The sequence below is a fragment of the Nipponia nippon genome, unplaced genomic scaffold (assembly GCF_047370975.1).
Source record: "Nipponia nippon isolate SJK-2023a ecotype South Korea unplaced genomic scaffold, ASM4737097v1 scaffold_19, whole genome shotgun sequence".
In the NCBI taxonomy this organism is placed as follows: domain Eukaryota; kingdom Metazoa; phylum Chordata; class Aves; order Pelecaniformes; family Threskiornithidae; genus Nipponia; species Nipponia nippon.
The window spans coordinates 5,011,964-5,023,472 of NW_028262335.1; the positions used below are offsets into that span (position 1 = coordinate 5,011,964).

The following is an 11,509-nucleotide window of genomic DNA, read 5'->3' on the forward strand; positions in this document are numbered from 1 at the left end:
CAGTTAAGACGCCACGTGATAGGTGGGACTGAAGCAGGAGTAGTTCCTGAAAGACAGGAGTGTTCTTGAAGTGTGATCCGCTGTCAAGATAGCCTAGCGAACAGCATCCTTGAGGATGTTAATTTATAACAAATGCAATAAAAGACAAATGACAAGAAGCCTAGGGACTAAGTTCTGCTACCCTGAAAGCAACAGGGCTCTGTTCCCCTTCCTATTTTTAGAGCAGGGTGCTTTCACCTGGAGGAAGGGAGGCTGCAGCCAGTCAAAGAATGCATGCAAGGCGCATGAACAACTGCTGTTGCTCAAGGAGATGCATTTTTTTTTAAGCTGGCTGTTAAAGATAGATGGGCCAATGACAATGAGGTTTGGTTCCAGTTTCTCCAACTGCTGGAGGTATCTGAACTTTGTATTTCTCTGATAAACTAGAAATCGTAGTCGACTATTAACCAAGTCCTGTACTGTTCAAAGCAGTCTCGTAGTGTAGGAGGTTAATACTAAGCCAGCAGCACGTGGTATACCTTGCGTGTAGAGGGAAAGGAACGACTGTGCTTTGGCGGAAAAAATGTGTTCTGCGCGCTGTCAAAAACACAAATCTGAGAGGAGGAACCTGTTCTCTGCAAACTGCAAAAGTGCCCTGAGCAAGTCGGTCCGTGCAAGGTAGGACAATGAGGAGCATTTCGGCCCAAGGGCAGATATGCAGTTTGTGGCTGCAGGAGGATTAATACAGTTCAGTTTTATCGCTGTGGCCCATGGCAAACACCCTCTCTGTTGCCAAGGCTGCTCCCGCAGAATGCTCATTTTCCATGGAATGCAGCAGTTGCCAGGCAGCCTCTCCAGCTGCGCCGTCTGCAGCTGCCCAGGAGCTGCAGCTCTATGGCTACAGACTCACCTTGGCCCACGTACGCATAGCTGGGGGGAACCAGCGCGTTCAGCAGCTTTTGCGATAAGTCTGCCCCTTCTAGTTGGGCAGAGGAGCCTGCTTCCCCTGTAGCTAGGCAGCACCTCTGTTTTGAGTCCGGATCAGGCAAAAGAACACCTGACCTAGCGGTGACGGACCTGAACATGGAAAAGAAAGAGAAGACACGGGGGAGCCACACAGAGTAAGGGAATGATCAGACAACAACAACTTACTTCGGCTGACAGAGCTTGTCGTTGATTGGATGTCTTCTGAAAAGGCAGAGGGGGGTTTGTGTAGGGCGTTTCCATCCCCTGCGTCGTCTGTTTGGGCTATAAAAGCCTGTACTCGGCATCTGCGATTCCAACACCAAAATGAAGTTGAAAGGGGAGAAGCAGGAGAGCTCTGACTACAATGGAGGTTCAAAGGGGGTAAGTATGCCAGACTGCAAACTTCTAACTTGAGCCTCCCACAGAGATGCAGAGCAAGCAATTTGAGAGCTGCAGGTACTTGTAGAGGAAGGAGAAGACCAAGATCTTTCGGGCTAACAGTTTGTCTGCAGCGTAGCATTGCACTTATGGTTTTCTCCCTTTGCAGCTGACCTACCATGTAACTTCGGTGTGACTTTCCCCTTCTGTGTGTGTCTTCTTTCCTACTTTCTAATCAGTTTTAGGCCGCAGACGCTTCTGGATGGGGGCTGCCTTTCACAGCAGCATTTTTTGTGGAATCTTGCACAATGCAATGCTCGTGTATGCCAGAGGTTTTCCTAAAAGTGCTGAATGTGAATAATTAACACCAGTGGTTCTTTTGAGCTCCTGGGATTTGTTTAATGAGAGCAAGGCAGCCTGCTTTTCATCACCAATGAGAGAATGTCAACAGTCTGCTCCTAGAAAACGGAGCTGGAAGCCTCAGCTTCCTCCTGATCCTTATTCTGAGATTGACTTGAATTTTGATCTCCTGCAGTGCCTTAAACTCTGCAGATCTCTGGAGGTGAGCTGCTAGAGCTTCTGAGGAATACAAGGCGTACCAGCAGCTATTTGGACAAATGTTCAGTTAGGGGAATGACAGATCCTTCATGTGAGACCCGAGTTGAGCGTTGGGACATAAAACCTTGCGCACATTAAGGCTAATGATGGTGACAGAAAATTATGTGTCTGAATGAAAAATTATTTTATTGATGTAGCAGCAATGAGATATATTGAGCTATAAAAAAACCTCAAAACCAGCTCAGTCACCACAGTGGGGCTAGCCTGAGGATTGAATAGCAACTAAATTGTTGTGAAAAGCAAGTTGCTTGTAACCCTGAGGACTGTGTACCCACAGACGTGGTTGGTGTTTGATCCTACTCCAGATGGCAATTTTACCCTTCTGTTTCACTGCAAAGCGCTGCTCTTATACCCCACAACCAAGCCCTCACTGAGCTACTGGATAAGTCCTAATTGGCTTCAATGGCAATCGGATTTGATCCATAAACAGCCTGATCCTGAAATGTGGGAGGCAGAACAAGCCAGCCTGTGAAAGCAGAACAAATGAAGAGGAAAGGGATGTTGCCACTTCATGCAAAAATCTCTTCTTTTTAAAGCTTTCCTGTGCCAATATCCTGTGTTATTTCACTAACCAATTTGCAAGTTGGAAAAAGAATAATCGCATACAACTTTTTTCCCTGCGGGGTGGTATTTTAAGAATGATAACTTAGAAATTATTCATCATCTGAATGATCCATCAATACCAGGAAAGAGTAGGATGAATTACTGTGGTGACTATGTGCAAATCAAGCAGAACGAAATGAGTTATAATGAAAGCAACCCAGTGGGCTTTCTTTATACAGTAACATGAAGTGAAAAACATGCAAGGCAAGTCTTAGGGTATTTCTTTGTTTTTACTGAATGCCATTTATGCCTAAAAGCCAAACCTGCTTCCAAGGTATCGTTTGTGTGTTTTCTTTCCCCTCTGCAGAAAATGACACTTTTGCTTGCACTGGTATCGCTGATATCTGCATTTGGATCTTCTTTCCAGTATGGCTACAACGTGTCTGTGATCAATTCTCCAGCCCCGGTAGGTTGGACTGTGGAGCGGACCATGACCTAGGAGTAGGATTACAAACAAAACAAGGCAGGAGCGTAGCAGTAGGTTATGGGTGTTTGTGGGCAGATGCTTGTACTTCGTGCTTTGAATCCCCGGGCTCCTGGTGAGACGTGGTTCCCCAGAAAGGAAAGGGGGGCTGTTAAGGTGTACAACACTACTGTTGGGACTGTGTGCCTAGGAGAGACAGGGCATGAGGAATGCCTTCCCTTCTGGAAACCAGGCAAATCCTATAAGGCAGGATAACTTGTAGTAAGTTATCTATTCTAGGCTTCTCCATCCCTCTCTTGCATTCATTTTCCAACTCAGCCATTCTGGTTTTTATCAAGATGTTTGTGTAAAGCTTTATGGCATTTCTTGTTAACTAGCTTTTACAGCATGAAAATTTTACTTACTGTGCTAAACACACTCTGTATTTCATTCCAGTACATGCAAGACTTTTACAACCAAACCTACTTCCACAGGAATGGAGTGCCTATGGACAGTGGCTTCCAGACGCTGCTCTGGTCTCTTACTGTGTCCATGTACCCTCTGGGTGGCTTCTTTGGGTCCCTCATGGTGTGGCCTCTGGTCAACAATTGTGGCCGGTACGTGACAGTGGTGTTTAACACCCTTTACCAACAGTTTGCTGGGTTCAGATAAGACTTGCCTCACCGGTCACTCCTGCTTGTCAAGCCCATCAGGAGCATGACTGTGTCACACACACCTTGATTGTAAGGCAGATGGGCTGGTGATTAGTTGCTGGACTCAGCAATACGTGTTGTCTCCCATGTGTAGAAGAATTTATATGGCTTTAGTATGGCCAAGGCCAGGCTGCATGCTGGGCACTGAGCCAGGTAGAGAGCAATGATGAAGGTCCCGGGCTGGGATCCAAGATCAGGCCCAGCTTCTGCTGCTCGGGTTTCCTGAGAATTCGGTTCTTTATTGAAGCCTTCTTTCCCTGCAAGAAAAATGGGATAATTGCCGCTTTCTCTTTGATTAGTCTTTGGGATGGTGGTTCATTTGAGTTTTGGACAGTATGGGGACAGCGGGGATCTATCTGCTTTTGAGGCCTTAGAAGAAAAATGGAATCTGTCTCCTTCTCTCTTACTTTGCAGAAAGGGCACTTTGCTGATAAATAACATCTTCTCCATTGCTGCTGCAATCCTTATGGGAACCTCAGAGCTAGCAAAAACCTTTGAAGTAATCATCCTTTCACGTGTGATCATGGGAATATATGCTGGTAAGTGAGAGGCTTGATGGTAAAGGGAGAGCAACAAATATATTCTTGGCTATGTAAAGGTTTTTTATTCTCACAACAGATGGTTTCACAGGTAGAACATTTTAGCCAGACATCTGCGTAACAATGCTCTACTTGCTAGAATAGCAGTTGTCATCTGCACATTGCAGAAGTACTAAAGATCCCTAGTAAACAACAGCAGTGAGACTGGAATTTCAGATGTAGAGAGATGTGTGTCTGTAGATGCAGCTATCCTCTCTAATAGGCATCTGCTAGGCACTGGAGCTCCAACAGCCAGCAAACCTGATGATGGTAATCTGGTTTCCCAGACATCTTAAAGCAGATAGCCTAACTTTTTTTTTTTTGCTTTTTAACATAATCAGAAACAGAATAATCGTTCTAAGTCAGTCATTGGAGACAATGCTAGATCCAACAATCCAGTCCTGGAACTGCCTGTTCTTCCTTCAGGGGAAAAGAAATGTTAAAAGGGAAAGTGAAGGGTTCAGAGCCACTGGATTTGCTGCAAAGCCAGTGGGGAGCCAAGGAGAAGGGTGTATGTGAGTTGCTGGTATAAGCGGCTGTATTAGAGCTACAGTAATATGGAACAAACAGAACCCCAGAACGGCTGGGTACCCCATGCAGGCCTGTCCTGAGCCTGCGCAGAGCCAGGTTGATAAGGGTCCTAACAGCATTTGGGCTCAGTTAATTGGCTTTGGGCTGGCGAGACTGCCATGCTCCGTGGTTTATTAGTGCATAGGGATATCCTGTGAAGAGAAAACAAGAAAAGGATAAACTGACAGAGGAAACCAAGGTGATCTGTACCATGCAGCAACTGGGGAGCAGGAAATGTATCTAGTCCAATGGCTGGGGTTTGGCTTTTGACTCTCCTAAGCCTGGCAACTGCTCTTAGCATTGGTTCTCTGAATAAATACTAAGGGACCTGTTAAGTGTGCTCCCTCTTTCCAGTTATTTATAACTGACAAAAGAACCTGGGCTGGCTGTCCTGACTTGCACTTCACAGCTTGACCTCCCTTGAAGTGCGGACGCTGTGTCTGGGCAGGGAAGCTGCTGAGCCATGGGAGCCTGCTTCAGGCTCGCTGGGATCCGAGCATCGCTGTTCCGCAAAAGGGCGGCTCCGGTGCTGGTACCACTGCTGTCAGCCCTGTTGTACGCAGGGGCCCTCTGACAGGGCTTCACCAGCATAGGTCTGAACAGTTAGAAAGCCACTGTTACTTCAGTGCAGTAGTCCAGGAGTCCCTGCTAGCATGTTTTAATTTGGGCAATTAAAAGGCTGGTTATGGTGTGAACTTAAATGCCTCATGAGTTCAGATTTATAATGTTTTCTAGTTGCTTTAACACTTGTTTCCATGCCTTTTGGCTTTCGGATAACAGCTTGATCATCTCTGTAACTCCAAGCTCCCGAAGGCTAGGAACTTTAGAAATGTAAGATAAGAGTCTCATGTGGTCACTTGACTCCAGGAGTCTGGGGTTTGTGTGCCAGGATTTACAGTGTAAGCACGGGAGCTGGCAGCTCTCTGGGGTTACTCTGGGTACCCATGCAAAGTTCCTCAAAACAGCCTGTGTCCTTAGTGTCCTGTTAGAGTAGAAATACCTATTCCAGCACGCTACCTGTAAGAGATCTCAAACCAAAGCATTACTGAGCAATTAAAGGAGTAGTGAATTTTTAAAAGCCAGTAAGAAGTCACAGCCTTCCACCCTCACATCAGCTTGTTTGGATACTGATTTCTTTTCTTGTTTTATAGGAAGTAGAAATTCCTCCCTTACACTTTGAGTTTGTTTCCAAAACTGAAGTAGCACACAATTTTTTCTTTGCGTGTATTGCGTTGAAGTACTTGGCAGACCCTGCTGGGAGAAAGCTGCTTTTAGGAAGGTAAATACTGAGAGCCCCCAAATCATCTGCCAGCTCTGTAGGCAAGACAGGCTACCATTAGCCTTCTCGGACTCCTAAAATGCTTTGCTGCTGAGCAGTTGGTAAGCTAGACCCTCAAAGCACCAGAAGGTGGGCAGGTTGCGCTCCCAGGGCCCATCATGCACATGTGGTTGGTTCCCTACTGTATTTCAGTTGAAATGGGTGAAGCAATCCAGGCTTCTTGAATTAACTCCAGCATGGGAATGCCTCTGCAGCTCAGCCACAGAGACTATTTCTGTCTTAAGATATGTGAGTGTAATAGTGACAGGCTTTGCGAAGGGACAGTGTTACTTATGAACAGAGAGGCAGTGGGACAAACTTCTTTCTCGAAGGGCTCCCAGAGAAAGCTAGATTCCTGGGCACCAAATGCAGTGATGGATTTTGTAGCTGTCCACCTACTGAGTGAACCAATGCCACATGTTTTTTGTCCCATGTTTCACTGAAGAGTGAGGAAAACATAATAGCTTATTCCCTGGCCAGAAGATGACATTAAATCTTCAGCTGGAGCAGAAGGGTTTGAGTGTGAGGTTTCCATATCTCCTGTGGTCCAGCAGGGATCACTTTGGTCTCACATGGTAAAAAGGCACCCTACTGAAGATGGTGAGTGTGCTCAGGTCAGCTGCATGTCTAACATTGTTCTCTAACTACTAGGTCTGGCCTCCAATGTGGTTCCCATGTTCCTTGGAGAAATGTCCCCCAAAAATCTGAGAGGTGCTATTGGGGTAGTACCCCAGCTCTTCATCACCCTTGGGATCCTTGTAGCTCAGATCCTTGGTCTCGACAGCATCCTTGGGAACGCCGAAGGTAAAGCCCTGGCTCAGGACTTTTCTGTGGGCTCCACTGGGGAAAGATTTCTCACAGTTGTCATCTTGTCTCACTTGTTGCAGGCTGGCCCGTGCTGCTGGGGCTCACTGGGATCCCATCACTAATTCAGCTCCTTATATTGCCCTTTTTCCCTGAGAGTCCCAGATACCTGCTGATACAAAAGGGCAATGAAGAGCAAGCCCGACAAGGTACAGCATCATCCTTTAAGGAAAGGGGAGGTGGAACGGGATAGATCTGACTGTGGGACATGACTGACAGCAACCAACAGTGAAGCAAGCGAGTGTGAAATTCTTCATTGACAAGTTGCTGGTGGATGGAATTCCTGCAACATTGCTCCTTTCTCTGCGTGTGTGAATCCCTGATTTCCCACCACAGAAGCACTGCTGCCCATATTGTTCTGACTTGATTTGAAGGAGGAGAGCTCACTGTAGACCTGTTCTCTGGGGTCTGTAACTCACCTTCCTCTCCCAACTAGCTCTGCAGAAGCTGAGAGGCTGGGATGATGTGGATGATGAGATCGAAGAAATGCGCAAAGAAGACCGGTCAGAAAAGGAAGAAGGACATTTCTCCGTATTCAGCCTGTGCACCTTCAGAGGCTTGCGATGGCAGCTCATCTCGATCATTGTCATGATGATGGGCCAGCAGCTCTCTGGGGTTAATGCGGTGAGTGGGAAGGCATGTGGGAAAGGCCAGCGGGGTGAGTAGTAAAGGGATGGGACTTTAGAGTGGATGATGTGGGCCAGTGCTGACACAGGAGCTGGAACCTAGGACACAGGAGTACCCCTTCCTCAGGGACACTGGTTCTGCGCAATGTTGTGGTTGCTTGACCCTGACCAATACCAAACCCGTACACACATGTACTAGATAAAGAGTCAACTGTCGTGTTTGGATGTTTTGAGTAAGGTGTTTGTGCCTGAATCCAAATATCAATGTCTCCAGAAATGGAAGAATTCACTTCTCAGGCTTCTGTGTACCTTCTGTACAGTTCCAGGACATAAAAGCAGCCAAAATGGGATTCCTATGTTCTGCCTTTGGCCACATATAAACACAGCTGTGGTTTTCTGCAGGTCTTCTACTACGCAGACAGAATCTTCCAGTCGGCAGGCGTGGACAGCAACAATGTTCAATATGTCACTGTGTCGATAGGTGCCATCAACGTTGTCATGACTTTGCTTGCTGTAAGTTTCTATTAGGGCTCTTCCTGAGTTCTAGCTCGTCCAGTCTCCCCTGTCTGTCACTGTTTCAATTAAGTTACGTTATTTACATGTACTGTGAGCTGCTTTGCACAACAGATGCCCTGCAGTGTCCCTTGGTTGAAGGCAGCTATGTTGAAGTCATTAATTATTAATCATACTGATTTCTCACATGCCTCAGAAGTTTTCAATCTCTGGTCTCCAGGCTGATATGCCCTCCTTTTGCTGCCCAGTGTTACCATGCAGGGCTTCCAGGCTGTTCTCACAGGGACTGGGTATGGAAGAATGGCCTGCCCATTCTCTCGGTGTTACTGACATAGTTCCTGGGTGTCTTCATGCCCACAGTCCATCAGTAGATGGTGGAAATTTCACTGAATTCCTTAAAAGACAAAGACTACCTTAACAAATTTTTCTGCAGTAAGAAGTGCTGTGCCCCAGGTGTCTGGTCACTCACCCTCTTCTGCGTCTTTCAGGTTTTCATTGTGGAATCCCTGGGGAGGAGAATCCTTCTCCTTGCTGGCTTTGGATTGTGCTGTGTCTCCTGTGCAGTGTTAACTCTGGCCCTCAATCTCCAGGTGTGTAGCTGAATGGCTCCGGTGATCCTACCCGTGCATTTCTGGACCTTCCAGGGACCAGGCCATTGGTACATTCGGAAGTTGCTTCTACACCCTGGGGGGCAGGGGACAGCATGAAAGGTTTCTGTACTTGTATATCTACCTAAAGTAAACCCAGGAGGAGCTAGGATCCTGCTTGTCTGAATGCTACTTCCAGTATGTCGTGTTCATAATACCTGTTACATCCATTTGTTGGCAGCAAGGATCATACCCAGGCTATAATTTTTGTTGCTAAGTATGGGCATATCTGGCAATGGAGGGTGACGCTGGCTTTAGAATGCCTTCAAATCTTACTACAAATAGTGCCCTGAATGTGTTGGTGAGGTTCAGATAGGAACCACATCTAACCTAACCTGTGATTAAATTCTTCACAGGCCACTGTCTCGTGGATGTCTTACCTCAGCATAGTGTGTGTCATTGTTTACATCATTGGACATGCTATTGGAGCCAGTAAGTATGCACAGTTTAGTCCAGTCTCCTCCCCAAGCTGGGTCGAGCCAAGTGTTATGCTGAACTTCAAATCACAAGCTTTGTGGAGCTCATCCAAGGAGACTGAGTTTCTTCTCTGTGTGGCCATGCACCTTGTTGATTGTCAGCTGGGCTTATGTTCCAGTGATTTGCTGGCTGTGTCCATGAGGCAGGGGAGCATCTGGCTTTGAAGAGGAAAAGCAAAGGCACAATTGTGCTTGTGCCCGAGACTTCCCCAGTAAGATCTGGAGCAAAACTATACTGAGACAGTGAGCCCTACCAACTGGGCAGAGATGTTGCATACTTGCATGTATAGGCAACAAATCAAATTAGAAGCAACTCAAATTATAGACGTGGCCCTGTACATCACTTTGCAGAAAGGAGATGTGCAGGTAGATGTGGATATTGGAAAGGCTTTGTCCTGACTTTGCTTCTTAGTGTGGTAGAGTTGTCTGTTTAGCTTGGAAAGCCATGCCAGACCCTTGCTGGATGCAGCAACGCGGTTTTGAAACTCCTGTAGAAGTTTCACTGGCAGATGGAATTACATGCAACCTTTCCTTTTCTATTTATATTACCAGGCAGATTCAAGTGCCAGGGGCAGGGAGATTGCTGGAGGGAGACCACCAGGCCAGCTGGACCTGTGGCCTGACCTCGTGAATGAGAACATGGCCTGTTTCTGCTTAACCATGCCACAGGGCGGCGGTGCAGGGAGCGGGCCTGAGGGCTTGTTCCATCAGTCATTCTTCCAGCACCTGCATGTGTTGGGGGTTTCTCTGTTCTTTTTTTAAGAAGCAGTTTCTTGCTTAGTTGCTGCTCATAGGGTGCTCTCCAGAGAGGCAGTTCGTGTTTATCAACCTTATTTTACAATTTGTGCAGGAGATGGGCTCATGGCTGAGGTGTAGCCGTAGGAGAAAAGAGGTTGACTGCTATGTGTGAGCTTAGGAAAGTCATCTAGTTGCCCTGTTGTGTTTTGGTTTTTTTTAAATTTAATCCCTTATTTGATTTATTGGGTGTTTCTAAACAGCAGTAGTTTAGAAACCATTGCCTGTCACTGAAATGAACAGTATAACCTAGGAATTCAGAGTGGGGGAATTGCCTTTGGGATTTCCAAATATGCAACTGCCTTCCAGGTCCAATTCCCTTTGTGATGATCACCGAGATGTTCCTGCAGTCATCCCGGCCTGCAGCGTTCATGGTGGGTGGGTCTGTGCACTGGCTATGCAACTTCACTGTGGGGCTTGTGTTCCTCTACATGGAGGTAAGATGCGATCACGCAACCCGGCAAGACTTCAGCAGAAAATTAGTATCTTCACCCCTGTGTTCTTACGGCCTTTTAATACTGAGAGCCATAAACACCCAAGTTGGCTCCCCGTACCTCTATGCAGAATTATATATTAAGGGCAAGAAACTGATGTTAATCAGAATTTTTTATCACATCTGTCTGTTGTACGTGCTTTAAAAGAAAGCAGTTGTTTTTCCAGGTGAATGTCTGATCGTGAATTCAGGAGCATGGAAAAAATTACAAATTCCCCATCTTCTATTTTAGCCAACTTTAGCTTTTGATCTGTAGTTCACCAGTTCAAACTGATCCCTACTAGTAGTGATCCATAAATGGGTACAGTTGCTGATTTTCTCCTGTGCAAAGGGAGCTGGTGAGTTTAGTTGGATTTATGTAACAGACCCTCAGCCTCATTTTCCAGTAAATCCATGGTGGTTTCCAATAAACCCATGGTGGTGGTATGAGAAGACAGAATCTAGAACCACCCCTAACTTCTAGTCATTCAACTTAAAATATATGCACATCACTGGCTGCTTTTTTTTATAGCTGTCTCAGGGTTCAGCATGTCCAAATCATGTAATGTACACAACTGGAGTATTCCTCTGATCCCTGCTCTGCCTTCTTTCATTGCCCTAGGCTGGACTGGGGCCCTACAGCTTCCTCATCTTCTGTGCCATCTGCCTCGCCACTATAGTTTACATCTTCTTTATTGTTCCTGAGACGAAGAACAAAACCTTCATGGAAATCAACAGGATCATGGCCAAGAGGAACAAGGTAGAGATTCAGGAAGATGAAGAAAAGCTTGAGGATTTCCACACTGTCCCAGGCGGGCAGGCAGAGAAGAAAGAAATCGCCAGCAGTGAGCTGTGACCCAGACCAGTGTTTGGCCTGGCCCAGACATTTTTCAGGATCTGTTCATTGGGAGAACAAATACATCAGTTCATAGTTTGATACTGATCTTCATTCAGACCTTCTGCGAACTTCCCACAGCAGGAGCTTCCAAA

The 11,509-nt window shown here is 46.4% G+C and overlaps 1 protein-coding gene across 1 annotated transcript; it reads left to right on the plus strand.

Annotated features, from left to right (window-relative positions):
• Positions 1-1,193: 1,193 nt before the first annotated feature.
• LOC104008974 (solute carrier family 2, facilitated glucose transporter member 5) lies at positions 1,194-11,400 on the plus strand. Its single transcript, XM_009460926.2, has 12 exons — positions 1,194-1,326; positions 2,852-2,950; positions 3,404-3,564; positions 4,075-4,199; positions 6,778-6,930; positions 7,014-7,139; positions 7,427-7,614; positions 8,019-8,129; positions 8,618-8,719; positions 9,133-9,208; positions 10,357-10,484; positions 11,142-11,400. Exons 1-12 carry the CDS (start codon positions 1,270-1,272, stop codon positions 11,373-11,375), a joined length of 1,560 nt encoding a protein of 519 aa, XP_009459201.2. The 5' UTR covers positions 1,194-1,269; the 3' UTR covers positions 11,376-11,400.
• Positions 11,401-11,509: the final 109 nt, after the last annotated feature.

Coding starts and splice junctions, on each gene's coding strand:
- LOC104008974 (XM_009460926.2), top strand. CDS start 1,270: ATGAAGTTGAAAGGGGAGAAGCAGGAGAGCTCTGACTACAATGGAGGT. Junction 3,565..4,074: donor CTGGTCAACAATTGTGGCCG/GTACGTGACAGT, acceptor CTTACTTTGCAG/AAAGGGCACTTTGCTGATAA. Junction 6,931..7,013: donor CATCCTTGGGAACGCCGAAG/GTAAAGCCCTGG, acceptor CACTTGTTGCAG/GCTGGCCCGTGCTGCTGGGG.